Here is a 25,354-nt window from a genome sequence, read left to right as displayed (position 1 = left end):
GTTAAGAGGCTCGGTGCCCGAGGAACCAACTCCGGCGACTTAATGATGCACCAGGACGCTTGGCCTCACCGGAATGCGCTACTTAAAGCGGCAACGCCCATCTAACCTCCACACCATAGCGCATCGTCCTCCTACCTGGCACCACATCCGCCATGACCGCAAGCGCAAACGCTCTACGGGAGAGCTTGTCTTCGGGGATGGAGCTCGAGGTCGCCGCCCTCGCTCAAGTCACCGCACAAGCGGTGGCCACGCTGGCGGCCGACGACGGGAGCACCGTCAGCCACGCGTCCTACTTGCCGCCGTCCAACGTCCGGCACCGCCGAGGTCGGGGACTCCTCCGAGGATGAGTAGGGCATGGGAGGCGGCAGGGCATGGTGTGCCAACTGGCCGGTCCGTCTCCCGTGTTCTACTTTTCCTCGCCGGAGACCGCACCTTCACTTCACGGGTCTTGAACCCCGCCCCCGTACATGGAGATCGCAGATGGAGGACGTCGGTCGCCGCCGTAGAATAGGTTTAGGGTCAGGTTTCTTTTATTTTTCTGTCCTATAAAAGTTCGAAATGTAATGAAAATCTGCCGTGTTTGCATTAATCTCGGCCGGTGTATATGAACTTTCACAATAATATAGTATATTGTAGGATTACTAGCAAGATGCCCGTGCGTTGCACGGAAGATCAAGATCTTGTGGGAGAAAAGGATGAACGAGGGAAGGCATTGTCTACAAATGCACATTCACGCATTTCACATTTTCCTACATCTACGGGAACCTACGAAAGGGCTAACGTAAATTGCCTCTCTCTCTCCTCCCCTGATTTTCATGGTGGTGGGCCCCTCCCTCCGCCAATATACAATCAACAGCTCACACGTTTCACATTATGTTAAGTACGTAACTGGGACTACATAGGTGTAGCATTACTCGTCCTAAAAAACCCAACTAAGCCAACCTCCCAGCATATCACGCGGGAAAAGACCCGGCCGCGCCGTTTTAGTCGGGATTACCGGATTACTAGTAGTAGTATCGATGGATCGCGTGAAGCAACAAGTTTTTTTTGAGGGGGCGAAGCACCTAGTTTAAAAGGAAAAAAGGCGGTACACTCACAGCACCCCTGTCGTGCTCGCATTGCACCCCACACACGTTCGGTCCTGCACACGGCTCACGCAAATGGAACGCGCTTCGGCTTGCCTCTTCACTGACACGTGGGACTGCACTTGGAGAAACCGACCATGCGCATAACTCCCCCCGCCCACCGCGCGAAAATCCTCCCCCACCCAAAAATTCCCCCAAATCCTAGATTAAACCGCCCTTCGGCCAACTAGCCAATAATATTCCCCAAACCCCCTCCCCCCGTCCCCCTCCACTCCATTCGCTCCGCCAAAGCCGCCCTCCCCACCACGCCGATACGTCGGCACCGCGGTTCATCGACGGGACGCACGGCGATCCTCTTGCTCCGACAGTACGCTCTCGTAGACTGCCGTCCTCTAGCCGCGCCGCCACCGCTGGCGACGTTCTTGTGGAGGCGCACGGCGGTCAACGCCGCCACCGCTGGCGACGTTCGTGTGGAGACGCACGACGGTCAGCTTCTCGCACGGTACGTGCATTCTAGACTGAGGCCACGTGCATGTTGGTGTAGCGCTGAATGTTAGCTGATAGACGCTGTTAATCTCACTGTTTGCCGAAGTAGTTTACAGTCAATATGCTCTGCTTAAGAAGCTTCCTTGCCCTGTTCTGCACTCAATCTGCTTAGCTGAGATGGCATGCCAAGGCCGACTAGTTGCTAAAATATTCTGCCATATATTTATTGTGACGTAGATTGCCATGGTCTAGTAGCCAATCTGTTTGGTGAAATAGCTCTACACCGTTTTATACTCGATCTTTGTTGCTATGATGGCCTTCGATAGTTTGATGGCTGTGTGCTCGGCCTCATTGACTGCTGAAACAGCTAGCCATAATTTAGCACTCAAATTTGTTTGCTGAATTAGCTTTACATATATTTTGTTACTTAGATCTGCTCGTCCAAATATCTTGCCATAGCTTTAGACATCGACCTAGGTATTTTCTTCTAGACTTCATAAAAAAGCATATATGTTTTTCCTATAATATCTAGTAGAAGAACTAATTTGTATGTCTAACAGATGGACAAGACTTGGATAACTTCTGCTCGAAGATTCTCCGCTGCATATGTCGAGGGGGTTGAAAACTTCATGAACTTTATCAGAGCTGAGTACGGTGGTCCGAAATCAGATGTGCTCTGCCCGTGTAGCAGTTGTATGAATTCAGTTACAAGACCCCAGTCAACTGTGCAAAATCATCTACACTTGTATGGGATGTCGGTGACATATACTAGGTGGGTTCATCATGGTGAAGCTGTGAACGTCAATGTTATTGACTACGTGGAAGCAGCAGATCACCATCTTGATCTGCCTGATGCTCAGGTGGAAGAGGAGGAGGAGGAGGTGGTGGCGGAGCCAGTGAGTTTGACCAACATTGAAACAATGCTACGAAATGCTTGTGCATTCCGTGAACTTTCACCTGCAGAAGAAAAACGGTGGGCCCGCTTGTTGGAACAATGCAACGTGGCTTTCACCCCAGGAAATAAGCTGTCAGTATTCTCAGCTATGGTCACCTTTCTTCAGGTTAAGACATCTGAGCGGATGACCAACAAATCATTCGATGCGATGTTGGCTGCTTTCCGCAAAGCTTTCCCAGATGCGTCTGAGCTGCCACACACCTACAGTAAAATGAAGAATTTCCTTCATGCAGTTGGAATTGGATATGATATGATCCATGTTTGTAAGAATAATTGTGTTCTGTTCCGGAAGGATTATGCCAACTTAAGTGAATGCCCGAAATGCAAATAATCAAGATGGAAAGATGGCGATGCTGTGAAAACGTTTCCTCATAATGTTCTGAGACATTTTCCAATTACACCAAGATTGCAGAGGTTGTTTCATGATGCTGAAACAAGAGAGGATGTACTGTGGCATTCTAGGAACCAGGATTTCAGAGATCATAATGTAATGAGCCATCCATCTCATGGTAGTGAGTGGAAAAGCTTCAATCAGAAGCACGAAATGCTGCTGACCCGAGAAACATTAGACTTGGCTTAGCTTCAGATGGATTTAACCCATTTGGCCACCAGAGTGCCACATATAGCATGTGGCCAGTGCTTGTTATCCCTTACAACATGCCTCCAAATGTCTGCACCAAAGAATCAAACTACATGATGGCCTTGCTCATCCCAGGTCCAAAAAGTCCTAGAAAGGATTTTGATTTGTTCATGGAGCCTCTTGTGGAGGAACTTCAACAGCTATGGAGGGGTGTTCTCACTCGAGACCTATATAGCAGCCCACCAGTTGATTTCTTTCTACGTGCTGTTATAATTTGGTGCATCCATGATTATCCAGCTTTGGGCACTATGTCAGGGCGAACGACACATGGTTACAATGCATGTGTTCGCTGTGACAGGAATCCGCTGTCATATGCAATACTTAGCAAGATCTGTTACATTGGACACCGCCGTTTCCTTGCCAAGGACAAGCCACATCCTAGAAAATACCAAAGACATGTGTTCAATGCAAAGCATGAAAACCGTGATGCGCCAAAGAGGCTCACCGCCGATGAGTTGCAAGTGGAATTAGAGAAGGTCAGGCATATTAAACCAGGAAACCATCCCGATAATGGTAGCGGGAAAAGCAAGCGTGGCAGGGCAGAAGAGAGATTATTGTTTACCCGCAGGTCCACTTTGTGGGACTTGGAGTATTGGAAAGATTTGGATCTGCGGCATAATCTTGATGTGATGCACATCGAGAAAAATATATGTGACAGCATTATCGGCACACTTCTTAATATTGAAGGCAAGACGAAAGATACCTTAAAATCTAGGATTGATTTGACACACCTGGGTATCAGAAAGGATTTGCAGGTGCAAGATGAAGGTAAACCACAAGATATGGCACTAGCTGTGTACGTCTTGGACAAGGTAAAAAGAAAAGAATTCTGCAAGGTCCCGTCACGTGTGAGATTCCCACATGGATTTGCTTCCAACCCTAAAAGGAGAGTCAGTGCAGATGGAGACAAGGTACAAGGGTTGAAAACTCATGACTGCCACGTCCTACTTCAAAGGGTTTTACCTGTTATCCTTAGAGGATTGGGCCGCCCTGACTTATACAGAGTTGCAGAGTTGGGACAATTCTTCAGGGAACTCTGCAGTAGAAATATCAGGATAGATGCTTTGGAGCGTCTTAGAGACAAGATACCAACTATCCTATGCGACCTTGAGAAGATATATCCTCCATCCTTCTTTGATGTGATGGTGCATTTGGCTGCTCCTCTACCTGATGAGGCACTACTTAGAGGTCCAGTACAGTATGGCTGGATGTACCCTATTGAAAGGCGGCTAGGCACTTTCAAGGGCTATGTTAGGAACAGAGCTAGACCGGGTTCCATTGCAGAGGCCTAGCTACAGAAGCATTGACATTCTGCTCAAAATACATTGAAACAGCTGATCAGCTTAGCAAAGACGTGGATGAAGACAATCCCGAGCTCAATGTTTTCGATTATTCTATTCGAGTTACAGGGAAGAGTCGACAAGAGGACAAACCTAAAGATTTGGACAAAATGGTTTGGTATGTGTTGAATAACTGTCCTGAGATACTACCTTATATCAAGTAAGTGCTAAGTATTGCAGCTTATACATCGTAATCTACTAAACTTGCAGCACATTCTTATATATTTAGATGTTTGACGCGATCACTATGTTGTGCAGCATCTACAAAAAGGAGTTACTGCCGCAAAATCCAAGAAACATTGACAAACTGGTTATGGCAGGATTTGCGAAATGGTTCAAGAGCCATGTAAGCTTTTGAATTGCACTGTCAGTTTTTTTAATATATTGAGTACATAAGATGATCAGCTTGTCTATTTTCTAACCATAGGTTAAGAAGATGCGGGAGGATGGGCAGGCAGTTGATGATGCCCTTTACTCACTAGCAATGGGTCCTGATACTCGGGTAAGACATTATGAATCTTGCGTTGTTGGAGATGTGCGCTACAACACCCTTGCACGAGACGAAGGCAGGAAGACACAAAACAGTGCCATCATGAGCACGGATACGTATGACAAAGAGACAACTGAAATGTATGCTAACATAACAGACATTGTTCAGTTGCAGTATATCTCCAGTTTCGAGGATCATCGGTGTGTGGTTCTGTTGTGCTTTCGTTGGTATAACCTGTTTTCCAGGATCGCAAAACCCAGAGCTGATGATTATTTCAAATCCATCAATGTCAAGGCGGCGTACCAGACCAACGAGCCTTTTATTTTGGCAAATCAAGCAACACAGATATTTTTCTTGGAAGACACATTTGCACGTAGCGATGACTGGAGAGTAGTGCAAAGGTTTGAGCAGAGGAATTCGTTTAATGAAGTTGCACAACAAGATGATGCTTACACTGCTCCTGATGTACAAGATAACACAGATGTTCCTAATATCTTTGAGAACCATCACGTCAATGACGCCGGCGAAAAGATTGCCTGTCGTGCTATGGACATACAAGAGTTTATCAAGAAGAAGCCAACGTTCGAGGACGTTGAGGACGAAGAAGAAGATGACACCATGGGGAATTACGATTCAGACTGATACACATGGCGAAGATGTTGACGCTGCTGCTGCGGATGATGATTACATTGCTTTTGTCGTATTTGCTTGTCAGAAGATGTTTTTTTATCTACTATGTGAAATTGTGTTTGCTATGACAACTGAAACCTGATGAACATGTTGTTTATTATTTTCCTGTGAGAACATCACTTGTTATGTATGCTGATTTGTGTTTGGTGATTGTATGACGACTAAAACATGATGACATTGTTGTTTAGTTGTACTCATATTTGACTGTGAAACTTGAATTTGATGACATAGTTTGCTGTTGGACTGCAATTTGCTCGACGTCCTCGAATGAGAACAAAGCTGACCCGACAGGTCCTCTGCTAATTTATTTATTTATTACCAAAAGGGCCTCTGCTATTTATTTATTTATGAGAAAAAGGGGATACCCCCTGATTTCCGTTAATAGAAATCATTAGATGTTCACAACACTACACCCAGCCTACTACACAGGTTTCATTCATTACTAGTTTCAACAAAGTGCTCATGCTATAGCCACTGAATACATCACGAGTGCTACATACACTGCAAATAAAGAGACAATCATCCTACAGAGCACATCGATTTTGCCCATTATCTTCACAAGCTCTTTCATCTCCTCATTGCTGTCAAGGCCGTTGAGCAGCTGTTGCTTGGCCATGATCAGAGGAACTGCATCTTTAACCTTCTGCTCTGCATCTTCCTCTTATGCCGTTCCTTCAGTTACTTGTCCAACACCCCAACCTGCTAGTATTGGGATTCCTCGGCTAACCAAATAATCAGCGTAGTTGCACTCCCCCACATCAGCAACTTCCCAGAAATACAAATCACACGAATCTTCCCTTTTCTGCACGAATCAAATTGGAAGATCATCAACCAAACTATTAAAAAAATTAGTAACTAAAAGCAGCAGAACAACACTTAAACATATTATTACCCCATGATTCGGGCATTTGTAGAAGACTCGGCCAGGGTTGAGGATTGTGGTTGAGACACGACGGATGACTCTGCGTGATTTGCAGCATTGGCACCACACCAATGGCAGCGGGTTGCGATGAGCAACCGGCTGCGGTGCGCGTGCCGACGGGGGTGTGATGAGACCCACAGGCGATGGTACGGGTGGCGACTTGGCGCATATTTGGTTGTTGCCTGCTGAAGAGCAGGTGGACGAGCAGCCAGCGGACATGGTTGCTGCGGCCAGAGCTTCTGATGCTAGGCAGAGTAAGTAGAGAAGAGGAGAAGCGAACGTTGGATATGTCCGTTTCATTACTTGCAGAGTAGCATAGCACCATATATAGTCATAGTCTAGGTTTGGATTCGAACCAGCTACAGGAGCATGTCTCTCTTTTTTCTAAAACTCAGCAATGTCTCTTTACTGGTACACCAGCTTGTTCTATACGCCTTCTCAAGTCTTTGATTCCTCCACCTGACATCTGGGACCCACCGGAAGGGTCTCTGTATTTCGCGAAAAAATGTGCCCCCCGCGGATAGGTCGGACCCACCAGCTATCTTCGCACGCAAGGAAGTGCCTCCTTATTACGCACAAAAAACTGAATACTCCCCCTGCCAACTGGAACCCAGCATCGTGGGAGGCTGACTTGTGAGCCTACCAAGTTGATGGGGACGGAGGGCTTTGTCAACTTAGTCAATATGAACGATTCTAGCTCCAGTTACCGTACGATGTTCATCCAACGGTAGTAGTGCTTCTTCAACCTCTGGTCTTCTTGCTCCAGCCGCCCAAACCAGCGCCGGTCGTGCCACGTGCTCCTGCCTCCCGTGGCCAGCTGTGATGCCGCGGAGGCCTCACCGCCCCTACTACTCCCACCGCTCGCCAGGCCATCCCTCTACTCACCCACACCCCCTGTTATTCTGCGGCGACGGAAACCTCACATCGCAGCCGAACCAGTGAACCCTCGTACTCCTCTCCGCCTGGGCATCCACTGCCGCGTCTTCCCCGGCTCCGTGTCGTCCCCTTCCTAGGCCTCGCCGTCGTCCACCGCCTTGGTGCTCTTGGCGCGGCGTGGTCAATGTGGTCAACGACCGACTTCTATCAGAAGAGTACTGTACGTGGAGAGGCTGACAGCTGGGTCCACGGCCACATCCCAGTCTTTTTGTGATTTGCCAAGTAAGTCGCTTTGTTAGGCCTGTTGGGCTGCAAATCTTTCAAGACGAGGAGAGCTTCATTCGGCTAGCCGAGAAAATGGCCTATCAGTAATGAGAAATGGGCTGTACATTTTTAAAACACATCAAACCGGCAATTAGTTTCAAATTTCTTTTTTTCATTTCAAGATTTTAAATTGCATTAATTTTTATGCGTGGACAATTTGTTGGATTTTATATTGATATACATTTATTTTTAAAATCAGTTTGAATGTGACTCGAAATTTTGGGATTAAAAACAGTTCGGACCGCACCGAAATATGCAAAAATTCGTATAATTTTTTAACCGTGGCCACAATATGGGCTGTAATGCTAACAAAAAGAATATGGGCTCCAAGAAAAACCTTAAGAATTAGCAAGTGGGCTGTAAATTATTAGAAATAATGGCAGATGGGCTGTATGCTATTTTCCACAGATTTGAGGCTTTCCTAAAAAAAGGTTGACGCACAAGCAGTGACTGTTGGATGTCCATCCAACGGCCGTCGTGCTTCTTCATTCTCTGTTCTTCCTGCTCCAGCCGCTCAAACAAGCGCCGGCGGGACTGCCTGCTCCCTCCTCCCCACGGCCGGCTGTGCTGCCACGCAGGCCTCACTACCCCACCGTACTCCCATCGCTGGCCTAGCCATCCCTCTACTCACTCACACCTGCTGTTATTCTCCAGCAACGGCAGACGAACCAGTAAACCCTCGTACAGTCGTACTCCCCTCCGCGTGGGAAACAACTGCCGAGTCTTCCCTGCCTCCGTGTCGTTCCCTTGCAAGGCCTCGCCGTCGTCCACCACCCTGGTGCTCTCGGCGCGGCGTGGTCAACATGGTCAAGGAACGACTTCCATCGGAGGAGTACTGTACGTGGAGAGGCTGACAGCTGGGTCCACGGCAGCCGCAAGGAAGTGCCTCCTTATTATGCAGAAAATAATTATTCCTCCACCTGATAGCAGGGACCCACCGGACGGGCCACCATATTTGGCGAAAAAACGTTTCCCCCTGACTGCTGGGACCCATTGGACGGGCCAACGTATTTCACAAAAAAAACGTTCCCCCCGCTGTCAGGTCGGACACACCGGAGGTGCCTCCTTATTATGCACAAAAAATGAATACTCCCGTGCTAGTTGGGACCCACCTTGGTGGGAGGCTGACTCATGGGCCTACTAAGTTGACGGGGACGGAGTGCTTTGTCAACTTAGTCAATATGAACGATTCTAGCTCCAGTGACCGTACGATGTCCATCCAACGGTCGTAGTGCTTCTTCAACCTCTGGTCTTGTTGCTCATCCGCCCAAAGCAGCGCCGGTCGTGCCGCATGCTCCTACCTCCCATGGCCGGCTGTGCTGCTGCGGAGGCCTCACTGCCCCCTACTATTCCCACCGCTGGCCAGGCCATCCCTCTACTCACCCACACCCCCTGTTATTCTGCGGCGACGGTAGCCTCACACCGCAGCGAACCAGTGAACCCTCGTACTCCTCTACGCGTGGGCATTCACTACCGCATCTTCCCTGGCTCCGCATCGTCCCCTTCCTAGGCCTCGCCGTCATCCACCACCCTGGTGCTCTCGGTGCGGCGTGGTCAACGTGGTCAAGGAACGGCTTCCATCGGACATGGACTATACGTGGAGAGGCTGACAGCTGGGTCCACGGCCGCAGCAAGGAAGTGCCTCCTTATTACGCGCAAAATAATTATTCCTCCACCTGACAGCGGGGACCCACCGGACGGGCCACTTTATTTCACGAAAAAGCATTTCCCCCTGACTGCTAGGACCCACCAGCTACATCTTCGCATGGAAGGAAGTGCGTCTGAGCAAAAAAAAAAACGATTTGCCCCCCTGACTGCTGGGACCCACCAGCTACATCTTCGCAGGCAAGGAAGTGCCTGACAGTCGGGTCCCACCTGGTCGAAGCGTATGTAGCGTTGTCATTCTGGTCGCGAATGTGTACGTACATACTGGTCGATGTAGAGGCGAGCATGTGTCGTAGTAGAGGCGCGCACGTAGCATGTACACGTGTGTACATCGGCCAGTGTGCAAGAAAGAAAATACGGCCACGTACGTACGTACGGGCAGGGTCTCGAACGCCTACTTGTGCATACGTACGGCCAGGGCTCATGTACATGGCTGGGTCGGAACGAAGAAACAGCGTCGTCGTCGTGTTCATGGGGAGCCAACCGGCTGGGTCGGAACGGAATGCGTCGTCGTGTTCATCGGGAGGGCTTGGACGGAATAGCCAATGGAAACGAGGCCTGGCGTACCACAGAATGGAGGAAATGGCCTTGTGTTCGACTGGCCACGTTTGAAACGGGATCCTGTTCATCGGGAGGGGTCTGGCGTACCGCAAAACGGAGGAAACGGACCTCCTACGGTCGAATAGGGGGTCCTGTTGATCGGGAGGGGTGTGGCGTACCGCAAAACGGAGGAAACGGGCTTGTGTTGGAGCGCTACGGTCGAAACGGGGGTCCTGTTCATCGGGAGGGGTGTGGCGTACCGCAAAACTGGACTGCACGGGATACTGTTCATCTCCACCGTCGACCCCCTCCAGCCTCCACGGGCTACTGTTCATCCACCGTCGACCTCCTCCAGCCTCCACCTGCGACTGTTCATCCACGGGCTCCTGTTCATCCAGCCTCCACCGCGCGCTACTCCACCGGCTACTATTCAACTAGCCCTCTCCACGGGCTCCTGTTCAACCACCCCTCCACGGGCTACTGTTCATCCAGCCCTCAACCGTCTACTATTCATCCTGCCCTCCACGGGGTCCTGTTCATCCAGCCCCAACCGGCTCAAACGATCGGGGTCCTGTTCGTCCACCCCCACCGGGAACTGTTCATCCAAACCCCCCAGCAACACTCACTGTTCATCCAGAGGCAACGCCACAGGGTCCTGTTTATCCACCCCACCGGGAACTGTTCATCCAAACCCCCCCCCCCCAGCAACGCTCACTGTTCATCCAGAGGCAGCATCGATCGGCTTCAGTTAGCAGCAGTAGCGAAGGAATCGCTTGATCGGGTTCAGTTAACAGCCATCGGTCGATCGCTCATGTTCTGTAACGCGTAGCCTGCAGTGCAATCGCTCGGGTTCAGTTAGAGCCCAATGCCTCGCTCGGGTTCAGTTAGAGCCCAACGCCTCACACACACGCGCGTACGTACGAGAGAAATGCACATCGCTCGGCCCCCGACCACCCACCGTAACCGGGGACTCCCCGATATTTTCCGCGCCCTCGCTTCTACCACGGTTTTTTCCGTCATGGAAGGCCCAAAGAATGTCATGCAGCTGCGTCTCTGGCCCGCCCAGGACGAAAAGCCCATTTTCTGTCATGATTTTTTGTCATAGAAGTAGGACCCCACCACATCTATGATGATACCGTGTTTTGTCACAATTATTGTCATAGAAGTGTCATAAGTATGACAGAAAAGATTTTCGTTCGGCCCAAAATGTCACGGATGTGTCTTTTTTTTGTAGTGTAAGTTCTTTGATTGCCCAATATGCTTTATGTTCTAACTCAAGAGGTAAATGACATGCTTTTCCATAGACCATTTTATAAGGGGACATATCCATAGGATTTTTATAAGCAGTTCTATATGCCCACAATGCATCATCTAATTTCTTAGACCAATTCATTCTAGATCTATTAACGATCGTTTGTAGAATTAATTTTATTTCTTGATTGCTCAATTCAACTTGACCACTACACCGAGGATGATAAGGTGATGCAATTCTATGGTTGACATCATATTTAGTAAGGAGTTTATGAAATGCACCATGCATAAAATGTGAACCACCATCAGTGATTAAATATCCAGGGACTCCAAACCTTGGGAAAATAACTTCTTTAACATTTTAATAGAAGTGTTGTGATCAGCACTACTAGTTGGAATAGCTTCTACCACTTAGTAAAATAATCAACAGCAACCAAAATATGTGTATACCCGTTGGAAGAAGGAAAAGGTCCCATATAATCAAATCCCCAAACATCAAAGAATGGTTTAATAACAAGTGAATAATTCATAGGCATTTCCTGACGTCTACTAATATTACCAATTCTTTGACATTCATCACATGATAAGACAAATTTACGTGCATCCTTGAAGAGATTCGGCCAATAAAAACCAGATTGTAATACCTTATGCGCAATTCTGTCTCTAGCAGGGTGCCCTCCGTATGCCTCGGATGACACTTCCGTAGGATTTGTTCCTATTCATGCTTAGGAATACAACGTCTAATAATACCATCTACTCCTTCTTTATAAAGGTGTGGGTCATCCCAGAAGTAGTGTCTCAAATCAAAGAAGAACTTTTTTCTTTTGTTGGTATGTAAAACTAGGTGGTATATATTAAGCAACAATGTAATTCATAGTTTGCATACCAAGGAGTACTACAAGAAGCATTTATAACAGCTAATTGTTCATCAGGAAAACTATCATCAATAGGTAGTGGGTCATCAAGAATGTTTTCTAATGTAGACAAGTTATCAGCTATGGGATTCTCAGCTCCCTTCCTATCACTGATATGCAAGTCAAACTCTTGTAGCAAAAGAACCCACCTAATGAGTCTAGGTTTAGCATCTTTCTTTTCCATAAGGTATTTAATAACAACATGATCGGTGTGGACAATTACTTTAGAATCAACAATGTAAGCTCTGAATTTATAACAAACAAACACAACTGCTAGAAATTCTTTCTCGGTAGTGGCATAATTTCTTTGAGCACTGTCTAGAGTTTTACTAGCATAATGGATAACATTTAGTTTCTTATCAACTCTTTGTCCTAGAACAGCACCAACAACATAATCACTAGCATCACAGGTAATTTCAAAAGGCAAGTTCCAATCAGGTGGTTGAACGATAGGTGCAGAAGTTAAGGCTTAACTGTTTCAAAGGCTTCTACACAATCATCATCAAAAATGAATGGAACATCTTTTTGCAAGATATTAGTAAGAGGACTAGAAATTTTCGAGAAGTTGTTAATGAACCTCCTATAGAAACAAGCATGACCAAGGGAACTTCTTATACCTTTAATATCTTTAGGGCATGACATTTTCTAAATTTCATCAACTTTAAGTTTATCTACTTCAATACCTCGTTCAGAAATTTTATGCCCCAGGAGAATACCTTCATTAACCATAAAGTGGCACTTCTCCCAATTCAAGACAAGCTTAGTTTCTTCACATCTCTGCAAAACTCAATCAAGTTTGCTTAAGCAATCATTAATATAAGTTCTATAAACGAAAAAATCATCCATGAAAACCTCAACAATCTTTTCATAAAATTCAAAGAATATAGCAGTCATACATCTTTGAAAGGTAGCAGGTGCATTACATAAACCAAAAGGCATACATCTATAAGCATAAGTTCCAAAAGGCCAAGTGAAAGTAGTTTTCTCTTGGTCGGGTTGTGACACAGGTATTTGAGAGAAACCAAAATATCCATCAAGAAAGCAAAAGTGTGTGTGCTTAGACAATCTTTCTAACATTTGATCAATAAAAGGCAAGGGGTAATGATCTTTTATAGTTGCTTTATTTAATTTTCTAAGATCAATTACCATCCTATAACCAGTTACAATTCTTTGTGGGATAAGCTCATTTTTATCATTAGGAACAACGGTAATGCCTCCTTTCTTAGGGACACAATGAACAGGACTTGCCCATCCACTATCTACTATAGGATAGATTATACCTGCTTCAAGAAGCTTTAATATTTTAGTTCTTACCAGCTCCTTCATCTTAGGATTTAAACGTCATTGATGATCAACAACTAGTTTAGCATCAGGCTCCATATTAATCTTATGCTGACATAAAGTGGGGCTAATGCCCTTAAGGTCATCAAGAGTATATCCAATAGTGGCACGGTGCTTCCTCAGAGTTTTTAGTAATCTCTTTTCTTCATGCTCTGAAAGGTTAGCACTAATAATAACATGATATATCTTCTTTTCAGCAAGATAAGCATATTCCAATGTATCGGGCAATTGTTTTAATTCAAACAAGGATCACCTTTAGGTGGAGGAGGACCCCCAAGAGTTTCAACAGGTAAATTATGTTTCAGGATAGGTGGTTGATCAAAGAACATCTTATCTATTTCATTTCTTTCATTCATATGCATATCATTTTCATGGTCTAGCAAATATTATTCTAAAGGATCAGTAGGAGGTACGGCAATAGAAGCAAGACCAATAATTTCATCCTTTGCAATTCTTTATCATGGGGTTATCTACGAAACTTAGAAAAAATAAACTCACGAGAAATATCACCAAAGTTAATGCTGACAATTTCTTTAGCACAATCGATCTTAACATTAACAGTGTGCAAGAAAGGTGTACCAAATATTATGGGACAAAAAATCATCTTGCGGAGAACCAAGAACTAGAAAATCAGTAGGTTATTTTATTTTTTCACACAAGACTTCAATATCTCTAACAATCCCAAGTGGTGTAATAGTATCTCTATTTGCAAGCTTAATAGTAATGTCAATATTTTCTATTTCAACAGGAGCAATATCATTCATAATTCCTTGAGATAAGGTAAACGAAATAGCACTCACACTAGCACCCAAATCACATAAGCCATGATAACAATGATGTCCTATCTTAACTGAGACAACAGGCATGCCAACAATAGGTTTATTCTTATCTTTATCATCGGGCTTAGCAATTCTAGCAGCTTCACCACAAAAGTAAATAACATCCCATCTATATTATCGACCAAGATATCTTTAACCCTAGAAACATGAGGTTCAACTTTAATTTGTTCAGAGGGTCTAGGTGCTCTAATATTACTTTTGTTAACCACGGTTGAAACATTAGCATGTTCCTTTATCCTAATAGGGAAAGGTGGGTTTTCAATAAAAGCAGTAGGAACAACTGAATCACCATTGTAAATGATAGTTTCATCTTTAACTATAATGGGCTCCTCAATCTTTTATTTAATAGGGGGATGATATTTCAACATGAGTAGCAAAAGATTCACAAAAAGAAGCTGCTATCTCAGAGTCAAGTCCATATTTAGTGCTAAACTTATGAAAAGCTTCGGTATCCATAAAAGATTTAATACAATCGAACTTAAGCATTATACCTGACTCATTACCTTTGTCGAGTTCCAAATATTCAGAGTTTCATTTAATTCTTTCCAGAAGATCCCATCTGAATTCAATAGTCCTCTTCATGAAACAGCCAGTCGAAGAAGAATCGAGCATGGTTTGGTCATCATGAGAAAGTCATGCATAAAAATTCTATAAGATAATTTATTTAGGGAGATCATGATTGGGGCATGTATACATCATGTATTTAAGCCTCCCCCAAGCTTGAGAGATTCTTTCTCATTCACAAGGCCTAAAATTATATATATAATTTTGATCATGATGAACCAGATGCATAGGATAAAACTTTTGATGAAATTCCAATCTCAATCGGTTCCAATCCCAAGCTCTAGTATCATCACATAGCCTATACCATGTCAATGCCTTTCCCTTCAAAGATAAAGGGAAAAACTTCTTCTTAACTTCATCTCCGGGTTAACCTGCAAGCTTAAATAATCCACAAACTTCATCCACATATAGATTAGGTGCATAACGGGATGTAGTGTTCCATCTCCTGCATAAGGATTAGCTAGCAGTTTCTCTATCATAGCCGAAGGAATCTCAAAATAAATATTTTCAGTAGGTCAAGTAGGTTGAGGAGCAACTCTTTGTGCCTCCGATCGAGGTGAAGATACCCCAAACAAACCCCTCAAAGGATGGTTTTCCATAGCAGCAAGTGACAGTAAATTTCAGCACACAATATAAATGTTTCCTTACCAAATTCCACTTATCAAAGGCGCTTCACTCCCCGGCAACGGCGCCAGAAAAGAGCCTTGATGACCCACTAGTATAGGGGATCAATCGTAGTCCTTTTCTATAAGTAAGACTATCGAACCCAACGAGGAGCAGAAGGAAATCACAAGCAGTTTTCAGCAAGGTATTTCTGCACGCACTGAAATTGTCGGTAAGAAATAGTTTGATAGCAAGGTAATTTGCAACGGGCAACTAATAGTAACGCTAACAAAGGTTCAGCATGGTAGCCCAATTCTATTTTTAGCAAAGGACAAGCCAGAAAGGTCTCTTATAATAAGCAAAGCGTTCTTGAGGGCACACGGGAATTTCATCTGTTCACTATCATCATGTTTGTTTGATTCACGTTCGTTACTTTGATAATTTTATATGTGGGTGGATCAGTGCTTGGGTGCTATTCTTACTTAAACAAACCTCCCACTTGTGATTACCCCTCTCGCAAGCATCCGAAACTACCAAAGAAAAATTAAGAATAATCTAACCATAGCATGAAACATATGGATCCAAATCAGTCCCTTACAGAATAGCGCATAAACTAGGGTTTAAGAGTCTGTCACTCTAGCAAGCCATCATCTAATAACTACTCCACAATGCTTTCCCTTAGGCTCAAATATGGTGAAGTGTCATGTAGTCAATGTTCACATAACACCACTAAGGGAAACAACAACATACGATAACAAATTCCATTACACAAGCAAAAAGAGATGCGGCTGCCGTGTCCAGCACAGGTCAGATTGAGGTTGGTGCATCCAATGGGGCGCCCTCAGATACCCATCCAAAAGAGAAAAAGAAGGGTTGTCGTGTCCGGCACGGGTCAGCTTGAGGTTGGTGCAGCCCATGGGGCGCCCTCAAATGATTGTTCTGCCAGCACGAAGCATGGGGCTTCCATCGGGGTGTGGGTATGATCGCGGCTCGATCGTTCTGCCTGCACGAAGCATGGGGCTTCCACTTGGGAGTGGGCGAGAGGTCTCGCGTGCCCGTCAGGCGAACGCATTGAGAGTCTCTAATGTCACTTGAAGCTACGTCGGTATTTCCCCAAAGAGGAAGGGATGGTGCAGCACAGCGGCGGTAGGTATTTCCGTCAGATATGAAACCAAGGCTATCAAACCAGTAGGAGAACCAAGAAAAACAATGTAAACAGCCCCTGCACATAGATAACAATCCTTGCAACCCGACGTGTTAAAGGGGTTGTCAATCCCTTCCGGGTACGGCGCCCCAAGATAGGCAAACAGATGTGAGATAAATTGTAGTAGATTGATAGATCGAATGCCAAATAAAATAAATAAGAATAAATTGCAGCAAGGTATTTTTGTATTTTTGGTTTAATAGATCTGAAAATAAATGCAAAGGAAAAGTAGATCGCAAAGGAAAATATATGAGAAAGAGACCCCGGGGCCGTAGGTTTCACTAGTGACTTCTCTCGAGAAAACTAGCAAATGGTGGGTGAACAAATTACTGTTGGGCAATCGATAGAACTTCAAATAATCATGACGATATCCAGGCAATGATCATTACATAGGCATCACGTCCAAGATTAGTAGACCGACTCCTGCCTGCATCTACTACTATTACTCCACACATCGACCGCTATCCAGCATGCATCTACTGTATTAAGGTCATGGAGAAATGGGGTAATGCAATAAGAACGATGACATGATGTAGACAAGATCTATCTATGTAGAGATAGACCCCATCGTTTTATCCTTAGTAGTAACGATACATACGTGTCGGTTCCCCTTCTGTCACTGGGATCAAGCATCATAAGATCGAACCCACTACAAAGCACATCTTCTCATTGCAAGATAAATAGATCAAGTTGGCCAAACAAAACCAAAATATCGGAGAAGAAATACGAGGCTATAAGAGATCATGCATAAAAGTGATCAAAGAAACTCAAATACTTTCATGGATATAAAAAGATATAACTGATCATAAACTTAAAGTTCATCAGATCCCAACAAACACACCGCAAAAAGAGTTACATCATATGGATCTCCAAGAGACCATTGTATTGAGAATTCAGCGAGAGAGAGGAAGGCATCTAGCTACTAATTACGGACCTGAAGGTCTGCAAAGAACTACTCACGCATCATCAGAGAGGCACCAATGGAGTTGGTGAACCCCATTCGAGATGGTGTCTAGATTGGATCTGGTTGTTCTGGACTCTGCGGCGGCTGGATCAATATTTCACCGACTCCCCTAGGGTTTTGGGAATATTGAGGTATTTATAGATCAAAGAGGCGGTCTGGGGCACCCGAGGTGAGCACAACCCACCAGGGTGTGCCTGGGCCTCCTGGCGCGCCCTGGTGGGTTGTGCTCTCCTCGGAGCACCCCCAAGCGCCAGGGCCCATTATGTGTCTTATGGTCCATAAAAAATCTCCATGAAGTTTCGTTGCATTTGGACTCCGTCTGATATTGATTTACTACGATGTAAAAAACATGCAAAGAACAGCAACTGGCACTTGGCACTATGTCAATAGGTTAGTACCAAAAAATGATATAAAATGACTATAAAATGATTATAAAACATCCAAGATCGATAATATAACAGCATGGAACTATCAAAAATTATAGATACGTTGGAGATGTAGCAACGTCCCCAAGCTTAACTCCTACTCGTCCTCGAGTAGGTAAGTGATAAAAACAGAATTTTTGATGTGGAATGCTGCCTAACATGTCATATCATATTCTTTTCTTTATAGCATGGACATTTGGACTTTTATGTGATTCAAAGCAATAGTCTAGTTTTGACATGATAATTTAAATACTCAAGCATATCAACAAGCAACCATATCTTTCAAATATCAACGCTGAAATAAGTTATCCCTAGCCCATCATGCTCAACCATTGATCCATTCATGAAGCACTCGCATATTAGCTACACCCAATACTTAAGTACGATCATATTGCCTCCTAGTTGGTGCTTTTATGAGAGAAGATGGAGACTCAAATTCAAAATAAAAATTGCATAAAGTTAAAGAAATGCCCTTCGCAGAGGGAAGTAGGGATTTGTAGAGGTGCCAGAGCTCAAAGCGGAAAACTTAGAGATAAAAAACATTTTGGGAGGTGTATCCATCCCACCAATGAAAATGACTTAGAGTTCCCAACACTTTCCATGGTAGATATATCATAGGCGGTTCCCAAACAGAAAATAAAGTTTATTCCTTTTTCCACCATACTTTCACTTTCCATGGCTAGCCGTATCCATGGTTGCCCTCCATACTAATACTTTCCAAGGAATTTATTATTTGACAACATAAAGTAAATTCATTTTTCATTTCGGGACTGGGCATCCCTAAAACCTTTGCCTTACTCTCGTGCAACGACAAGTGAATAAACACTCATCGTGAGAATAACACATCCAACATGGAAAATATTAGCCACCCCTCACCGCTCCGCGAGCGAAACGAACACACAAAAGAGAAGTTTATTTTGAAAATTAGAGATGGCACATGCAAATTTGCTTAGAACGGCAAAAGAATACCGCATATAGGTAGATATTGTGGACTCATGTGGCAAAAATGGTTTAAAGGATTTTGGATGGACAAGTAGAGATCATACTTAGTGCAAAATGAAGGCTAGCAAAAGATTGAGAAGCGACCAACCAAGAAACGAATAATCTCATAAGCAAGCATTAAGCATAATTAACATTGAATAATGCACCACAAGTAGGATACAGTTTCATTGCATGACTATTGACTTTCGTGCTTGCATAGGGAATCACAAACCTTAAGACCAATATTCTTACTAAAGCATAATTACTCATCAACATAACTCACATATCACATCATCATATCTCAAAACTATTACTAAGAATCTAGTTTATTTTGTCCAATGATCTTCATGAAAGTTTTTGTTGTATCCTTCTTGGATATCTATCACTTTGGGACTAATTTTCATGTGTTGCTTTTCATAAGCTCAAACAAATATAAGTGAAGATCATGAGCATAATTTTTTCTTTCTCTCAAATTAATTTAAGTGAAGCAAGAGAGAATTTCATGAATATTTTACTAACTCTCAAATAAATCTAAGTGAACCAAGAGAGCATTTCTTCAAAAATACTAACGCACATCGTGCTCAAAAAGATATAAGTGAAGCACTAGAGCAAGTCCATAGCTCATAAAAAATTAAGTGAAGCATAGAGAGCAATTCTAACAAGTCATGACATAATTAAGGTACTCTCAAATAGGTGTGTCCAGCAAGGGATCAAGACTTAAAACACAAAATAAAACAAGCAAAGACTCATGTCATACGAGACGCTCCAAGCAAAACACATAGTATGTGACGAATGAAAATATAGCTTCGAGTAAAATACCGATGGTCGTTAGAAGAAAGAGGGGATGCCACTCGGGGGCATCCCCAAGCTTAGTTGGTTGCTCATTTTTGGATAATAGCTTGGGATACTGGGGCATCCCCAAGATTAGGCTCTTCTACTCCTTATTCCTTCATCCATCGTAAGATAACCCAAAACTTGAAACTTCAATCACACAAAACTCAACAAAACCTTCGTGAGATCCGTTAGTGTAAGAAAAATAAATCACTACTATAAGTGATGTGTAAAACCAACTCATATTTTGTTTTTGCATTATATCTACTGTATTCCAACTTTTCTATGGCAAAAACTCATCAAATAAAACCATAGAGCCATCAAAATAAGCACACAAGGCAAAGAAAACAGAATCTGTCAAAACAGAATAGTCTGTAGCAATCTGATTTGTTCGAATACTTCTGGAACTCCAAAAATTCTGAAAAATTAGGAAGAACTGGGTAATTTGTATATTAATCTTCTGCAAAAAGAATTGGTATTTTATCACGCTCTTTTTAAAAATGAGAATTATTTTCGTGAGCGCAAAAGTTCCTGTTTTTCAGCAAGATCAAACAACTGTCACCCAAGAAGATCCTAAAGGCTTTACTTGGCACAAACACTAATTAACACACAAAAAACACAATCATAATCGTAGCATAATTGTGCAAACACACAAGAACAGAAAGCAAAAAGCAAAAATAAATTGTATTCATTGGGTTGCCTCCCAACAAGCGCTATAGTTTTACACCCTTAGTTAGGCATAAAGCAAGGATCTAAGTTTTGTCTTCCAAAGTTTTGGCAACTTTTGTAAGGGTTTTCTCAAACCCGGGAGGCTTTTTACGCTTCCCTAAATTCTTCGGGAAAGAAACCATCTTAAGATCCAAAATATCCAATCGCTTGTTGCAAAGAGTAATCAGGGTATTCATGCGATTGATACTACCATTGAGGTGTTTGAGGGGTTCATTATATTTCTGTATTTCAACCATATGTTTATGCAAATCACCAAGTTTGTCCAACATTTGAGCTCCCTCAGGGGTGAAAGAAAACTCCTTCTTTTGAGGTGGAATTCCCAAAATTCCTTCTAAAATTTCATAGGAAGCATTGGCATCAAACTTAATAAAATTTCCTTTAGCGGCAAAATCTAGAAGTTGTCTATGATGCAAAGCCAATCCTATGTAAAAATTACGAAGCAAAACCTTAGTGTCCCCCTTTAAATTGGAAATACGATACGATTCCATAAGCCTTTACCACGCATCTTTCAAATTTTCTCCTTGTCTTTGCTTGAAGTAAAGAACTTCAAAATCTGGTGACAAAGGAGGGGTAGGAACGCTAGCCATCAAGACTGGAAAGCTAGAGAACGACAAACAAAAAAGAAGGGCGAATAAAACGGCAAATTTTTGTGAAGTGGGGGAGAGGAAGACGAGAGGCAAATGGCAAATAATGTAAATTGCGAGGAGATGAGATTTGTGATTAGGAACCTGGTATATGTTGAAGATCCTCCCTGGCAACGACGCCAGAAATTCCTTTTGATGCCGCTTGAAGCTACGTCGGTATTTCCCCAAAGAGGAAGGGATGATGCAGCACAGCGGCGGTAGGTATTTCCCTCAGATATGAAACCAAGGTTACAGAACCAGTAGGAGAACCAAGCAACACAACATAAACAGCCCCTGCACACAGATAACAAATCCTCGCAACCCTACGTGTTAAAGGGGTTGTCAATCCCTTCCGGGTAAGGTGCCTCAAGATAGGCAAACGGACGTGAGATAAAATTGTTGTAGATTGATAGATTGAACGCCAAATAAAATAAATAAGAATAAATTGCAGCAAGGTATTTTTGTATTTTTGGTTTAACAGATCTGAAAATAAATGCAAAGGAAAAGTAGACCGCAAAGGCAAATATATGAGAAAGAGACCCGGGGCCGTAGGTTTCACTAGTGGCTTCTCTCGAGAAAATAGCAAACGGTGGGTGGACCAATTACTGTTGGGCAATTGATAGAACTTCAAATAATCATGACGATATCCAGGCAATGATCATTACATAGGCATCACTTCCAAGATTAGTAGACCGACTCCTGCGTGCATCTACTACTATTACTCCACACATTGACCGCTGTCCAGCATGCATCTAGTGTATTAAGTTCATGGAGAAACGGAGTAATGCAATAAGAATGATGACATGATGTAGACAAGATCTATCTATGTAGAGATAGACCCCATTGTCTTATCCTTAGTAGCAACGATACATACGTGTCGGTTCTTCTTCTGTCACTGGGATCAAGCACCGTAAGATCGAACCCACTACAAAGCACCTCTTCCCATTGCAAGATAAATAGATCAAGTTGGCCAAAAAAAAACCAAATATCGGAGAAGAAATACGGGGCTATAAGAGATCATGCATAAAAGAGATCAAAGAAACTCAAATACTTTCATGGATGTAAAAAGATATAACTGATCATAAACTCAAAGTTCATCAGATCCCAACAAACACACCACAAAAGAGTTACAACATATGGATCTCCAAGAGACCATTGTATTGAGAATTCAGCGAGAGAGAGGAAGCGATGTAGCTACTAATTACGGACCCGAAGGTCTACAAAGAAATACTCACGCATCATTGGAGAGGCACCAATGGAGGTGGTGAACCCCATCCGAGATGGTATCTAGATTGGATCTGGTGCTTCTGGACAATGCGGTGGCTGGATCAACATTTCATCGACTCACGTAGGGTTTTGGGAATATTGGGGTATTTATAGATCAAAGAGGGGGTCCGGGGGGCACCCGAGGTGGGCACAACCCACCAGGGTGCGCATAGGCCTCCTGGCGCGCCCTGGTGGGTTGTGCTCTCCTCGGAGCACCCCCCAGGCGCAACCAGGGCCCATTATGTGTCTTCTGGTCCATAAAAAATCTCCGCAAAGTTTCGTTGCATTTGGACTCCGTCTGATATTGATTTCCTGCGATGTAAAAAACATGCAGAAAACAGCAACTGGCACTTGGCACTATGTTAATAGGTTAGTACCAAAAAATGATATAAAATGACTATAAAACATCCAAGATTGATAATATAATAGCATGGAACAATAAAAAATTATAGATACGTTGGAGATGTATCAGTCTCCGGGGCGTGTACAACCCCATTTCGTTCGTACACGTGAGGGTCACGGGTAGAACTTGCGGAGGTGTTAGATGTTCCAGGCGTTAGGCACAGGATCTCCGTCCTCCGTCTCCAGCCGGGCGGTGCCTGGCCTGGAGACATGAGCAACCCTGAAAGGGCCTTCCCACATGGGTGAGAGTTTGTTGAGTCCCTCTCTGGAGGGGATCCCGCATAGGACGAGGTCTCCGACCTCGAGAGTACGAGGGCAGATGTCGCGATGCAAGGCCTGCTGGTAGCTCGCGGTGCAAAGAGCGGCTTGACGGCATGCCTCCTCAAAGAGTAGCAGGTCGGCCTCCCACGAGCCGTCCTGATGCGCCTCATCGAAGGCAAGGACTCGCACGGAGCCGTGCTTAAGCTCCGAGGCAAGGGCCGCCTCAGCTCCATAGACGAAGAAGAAGGGGGTCTTGCTAGTGGGCTTGGTTGCCGTTGTGCGGATGGACCACATCACGGACTACAGCTCATCAAGCCATCCCCTGACGCATGCTTTGAGCTTCTTCTTGAAGCTCCTCATCTTGAGGCCCATGAGGACCTCAACGTTGGCACACTCGTCCTGGCCATTGCTTCGCGGGTGCGCCACAGAGGCATAGTAGATCTTTGTGCCGAGGCTGGCGCAGTAAGACTTGAAGAGGCCGCTCGTGAACTGGGAGCCATTGTCAGTGATGATGCGGTTGGGGATGCCAAACCAGCTCACAAGGCCCTTGATGAACTTGACGGCCGAGCCCGCCAGGATGGTGCGCACATGTTCGACTTCTGCCCACTTGGTGAACTTGTCAATGGAGACGTAGAGGTAGCGTTAGCGTCAACCGCGCGAGGGAATGACCCCAGGATATCCAGCCCCCAGACCACGAAGGGCCATGAAAGGGGAATTGTCCGGAGCCCCTGCTCTGGCTGGTGGATTTGCTTGGCATGGAACTGACAGGCTTCGCGGGATTGGACCAGCTCGGTGGCGTTGTGGAGCACGGTGGGCCAATTGAAGCAGCTTCGAAATACCTTGCCAGCGAGGGTGCGTGACGAGGAGTGGTGTCCATAGTCTCCTCCATGTATGTCGCCGAGCAACTCGCGCCCTTTTTCTTCTAAGAGCACCACAATGAGACGCCATTGGGGCGCCTGTGTTATAACTCGCCGTCTTGCAAGCAGTACGCAGTGGCTTGCCAGGCCACGTGCTCTGCTTCTGAATCCTCCTATGGGAGGGTGCTGTGGAGCAAGTAAGCCTTGAACTCCATAGCCCAGCTGTCTGCTTGAGGCTCCATCGCCAACAGCAGGCAGGCTCCTGAGGCCAGGTCGCAGTCTGGCGTGCCCGTGGCCGGTGCGAGTGGGAATTCTTCATGAAGCAGCATTGTGTGAACGACAGGTGGTGCAGCTGATGGCTTGAGGAGCCTTTCCTCGAAGATGCTGGGCACTGGGGCTCGCGACGGGACGCCCACTTGGCAATGTCGCCGCCCTCCTTATTGCCACTGCGTGGGATGTGCTGTAGCTCCAAGCCAAGGAAAAGTTTCTCAAGTTTACGTACCTCTTCTAAGTAGGATCCCATGTGCTCATCCTTAGGTTTGTATCTTTTGTTGGAGAAGTTGATTAGGATCTGAGAGTCGCCCTTGATAGCGAGGCGCTTGATGCCCAGGGCAAAGGCGGCCTTGGGGCCAGCGATGAGGCCCTCATATTCCACGATGTTGTTGGAGACCTTGTCATCGCACTTGAAGCACAGCTGGAAGGCATAGTAGAGCTTGTCTCCTGTTGGCGAGCACAACCCCAGCCCGTGCCCTGCCAGGAGAAGGCAGCATCGAAGTGCATGGCCCAGCCTCCAGGCGCCTCGTCCCCGGGCAGGAGGGATTTGTCCTCGTAAGGTTCTTCCTCATATGGGTCCGTCCACTTTGCCATGAAGTCGGCCAGGGCTGCGCCCTTGATGACCCTAGTGATGCGGAACTCCAGCTGGAAGGTCTGCAGCTCGATGTTCCACTCGGCGACGTGGCCAACAGCGTTGGGGCTGCGCAGGACTTGCTCCAAGGGGTAAGAAGATATGACCTTGATGGGATGGCCTGGAAATTAGTGGCGCAACTTTCTGGAGACGAGAAGGAGCGCGAGGAGGAGCTTCTGCTACATGGGGTAGCGTTCGCGTGCATCCCTCAGCACTGTGCTGACGAAGTACACGGGGTGCTCGATTAGGCGCGTGGTTGCGGTGGCAGCTTGCTCTTCAGGGGGCTCACGAGGCTTGGCGGGCTTGGGAGGCTCGCTGGACTCGGTGGGCTCAAGAAGCTCACAGGGCCTGCGGGGCTCGGGAGACTCGGAAAGCTCACGAG

At 45.2% G+C, this 25,354-nt stretch overlaps 1 protein-coding gene across 1 annotated transcript; it reads right to left on the bottom strand.

Moving 5' to 3' along the window:
- Positions 1 to 23,088: 23,088 nt before the first annotated feature.
- Positions 23,089 to 23,505, bottom strand: LOC141040847 (uncharacterized). Its single transcript, XM_073506962.1, has one exon. It carries the CDS (start codon positions 23,503 to 23,505, stop codon positions 23,089 to 23,091), a length of 417 nt encoding a protein of 138 aa, XP_073363063.1.
- Positions 23,506 to 25,354: the final 1,849 nt, after the last annotated feature.

The sequence above is a fragment of the Aegilops tauschii genome, chromosome 2 (assembly GCF_002575655.3).
Source record: "Aegilops tauschii subsp. strangulata cultivar AL8/78 chromosome 2, Aet v6.0, whole genome shotgun sequence".
NCBI classification, from domain to species: Eukaryota; Viridiplantae; Streptophyta; class Magnoliopsida; order Poales; family Poaceae; genus Aegilops; species Aegilops tauschii.
The sequence above is the reverse complement of the archived record's forward strand: the minus strand, read 5'-3'. Positions and strand labels throughout refer to the sequence as shown.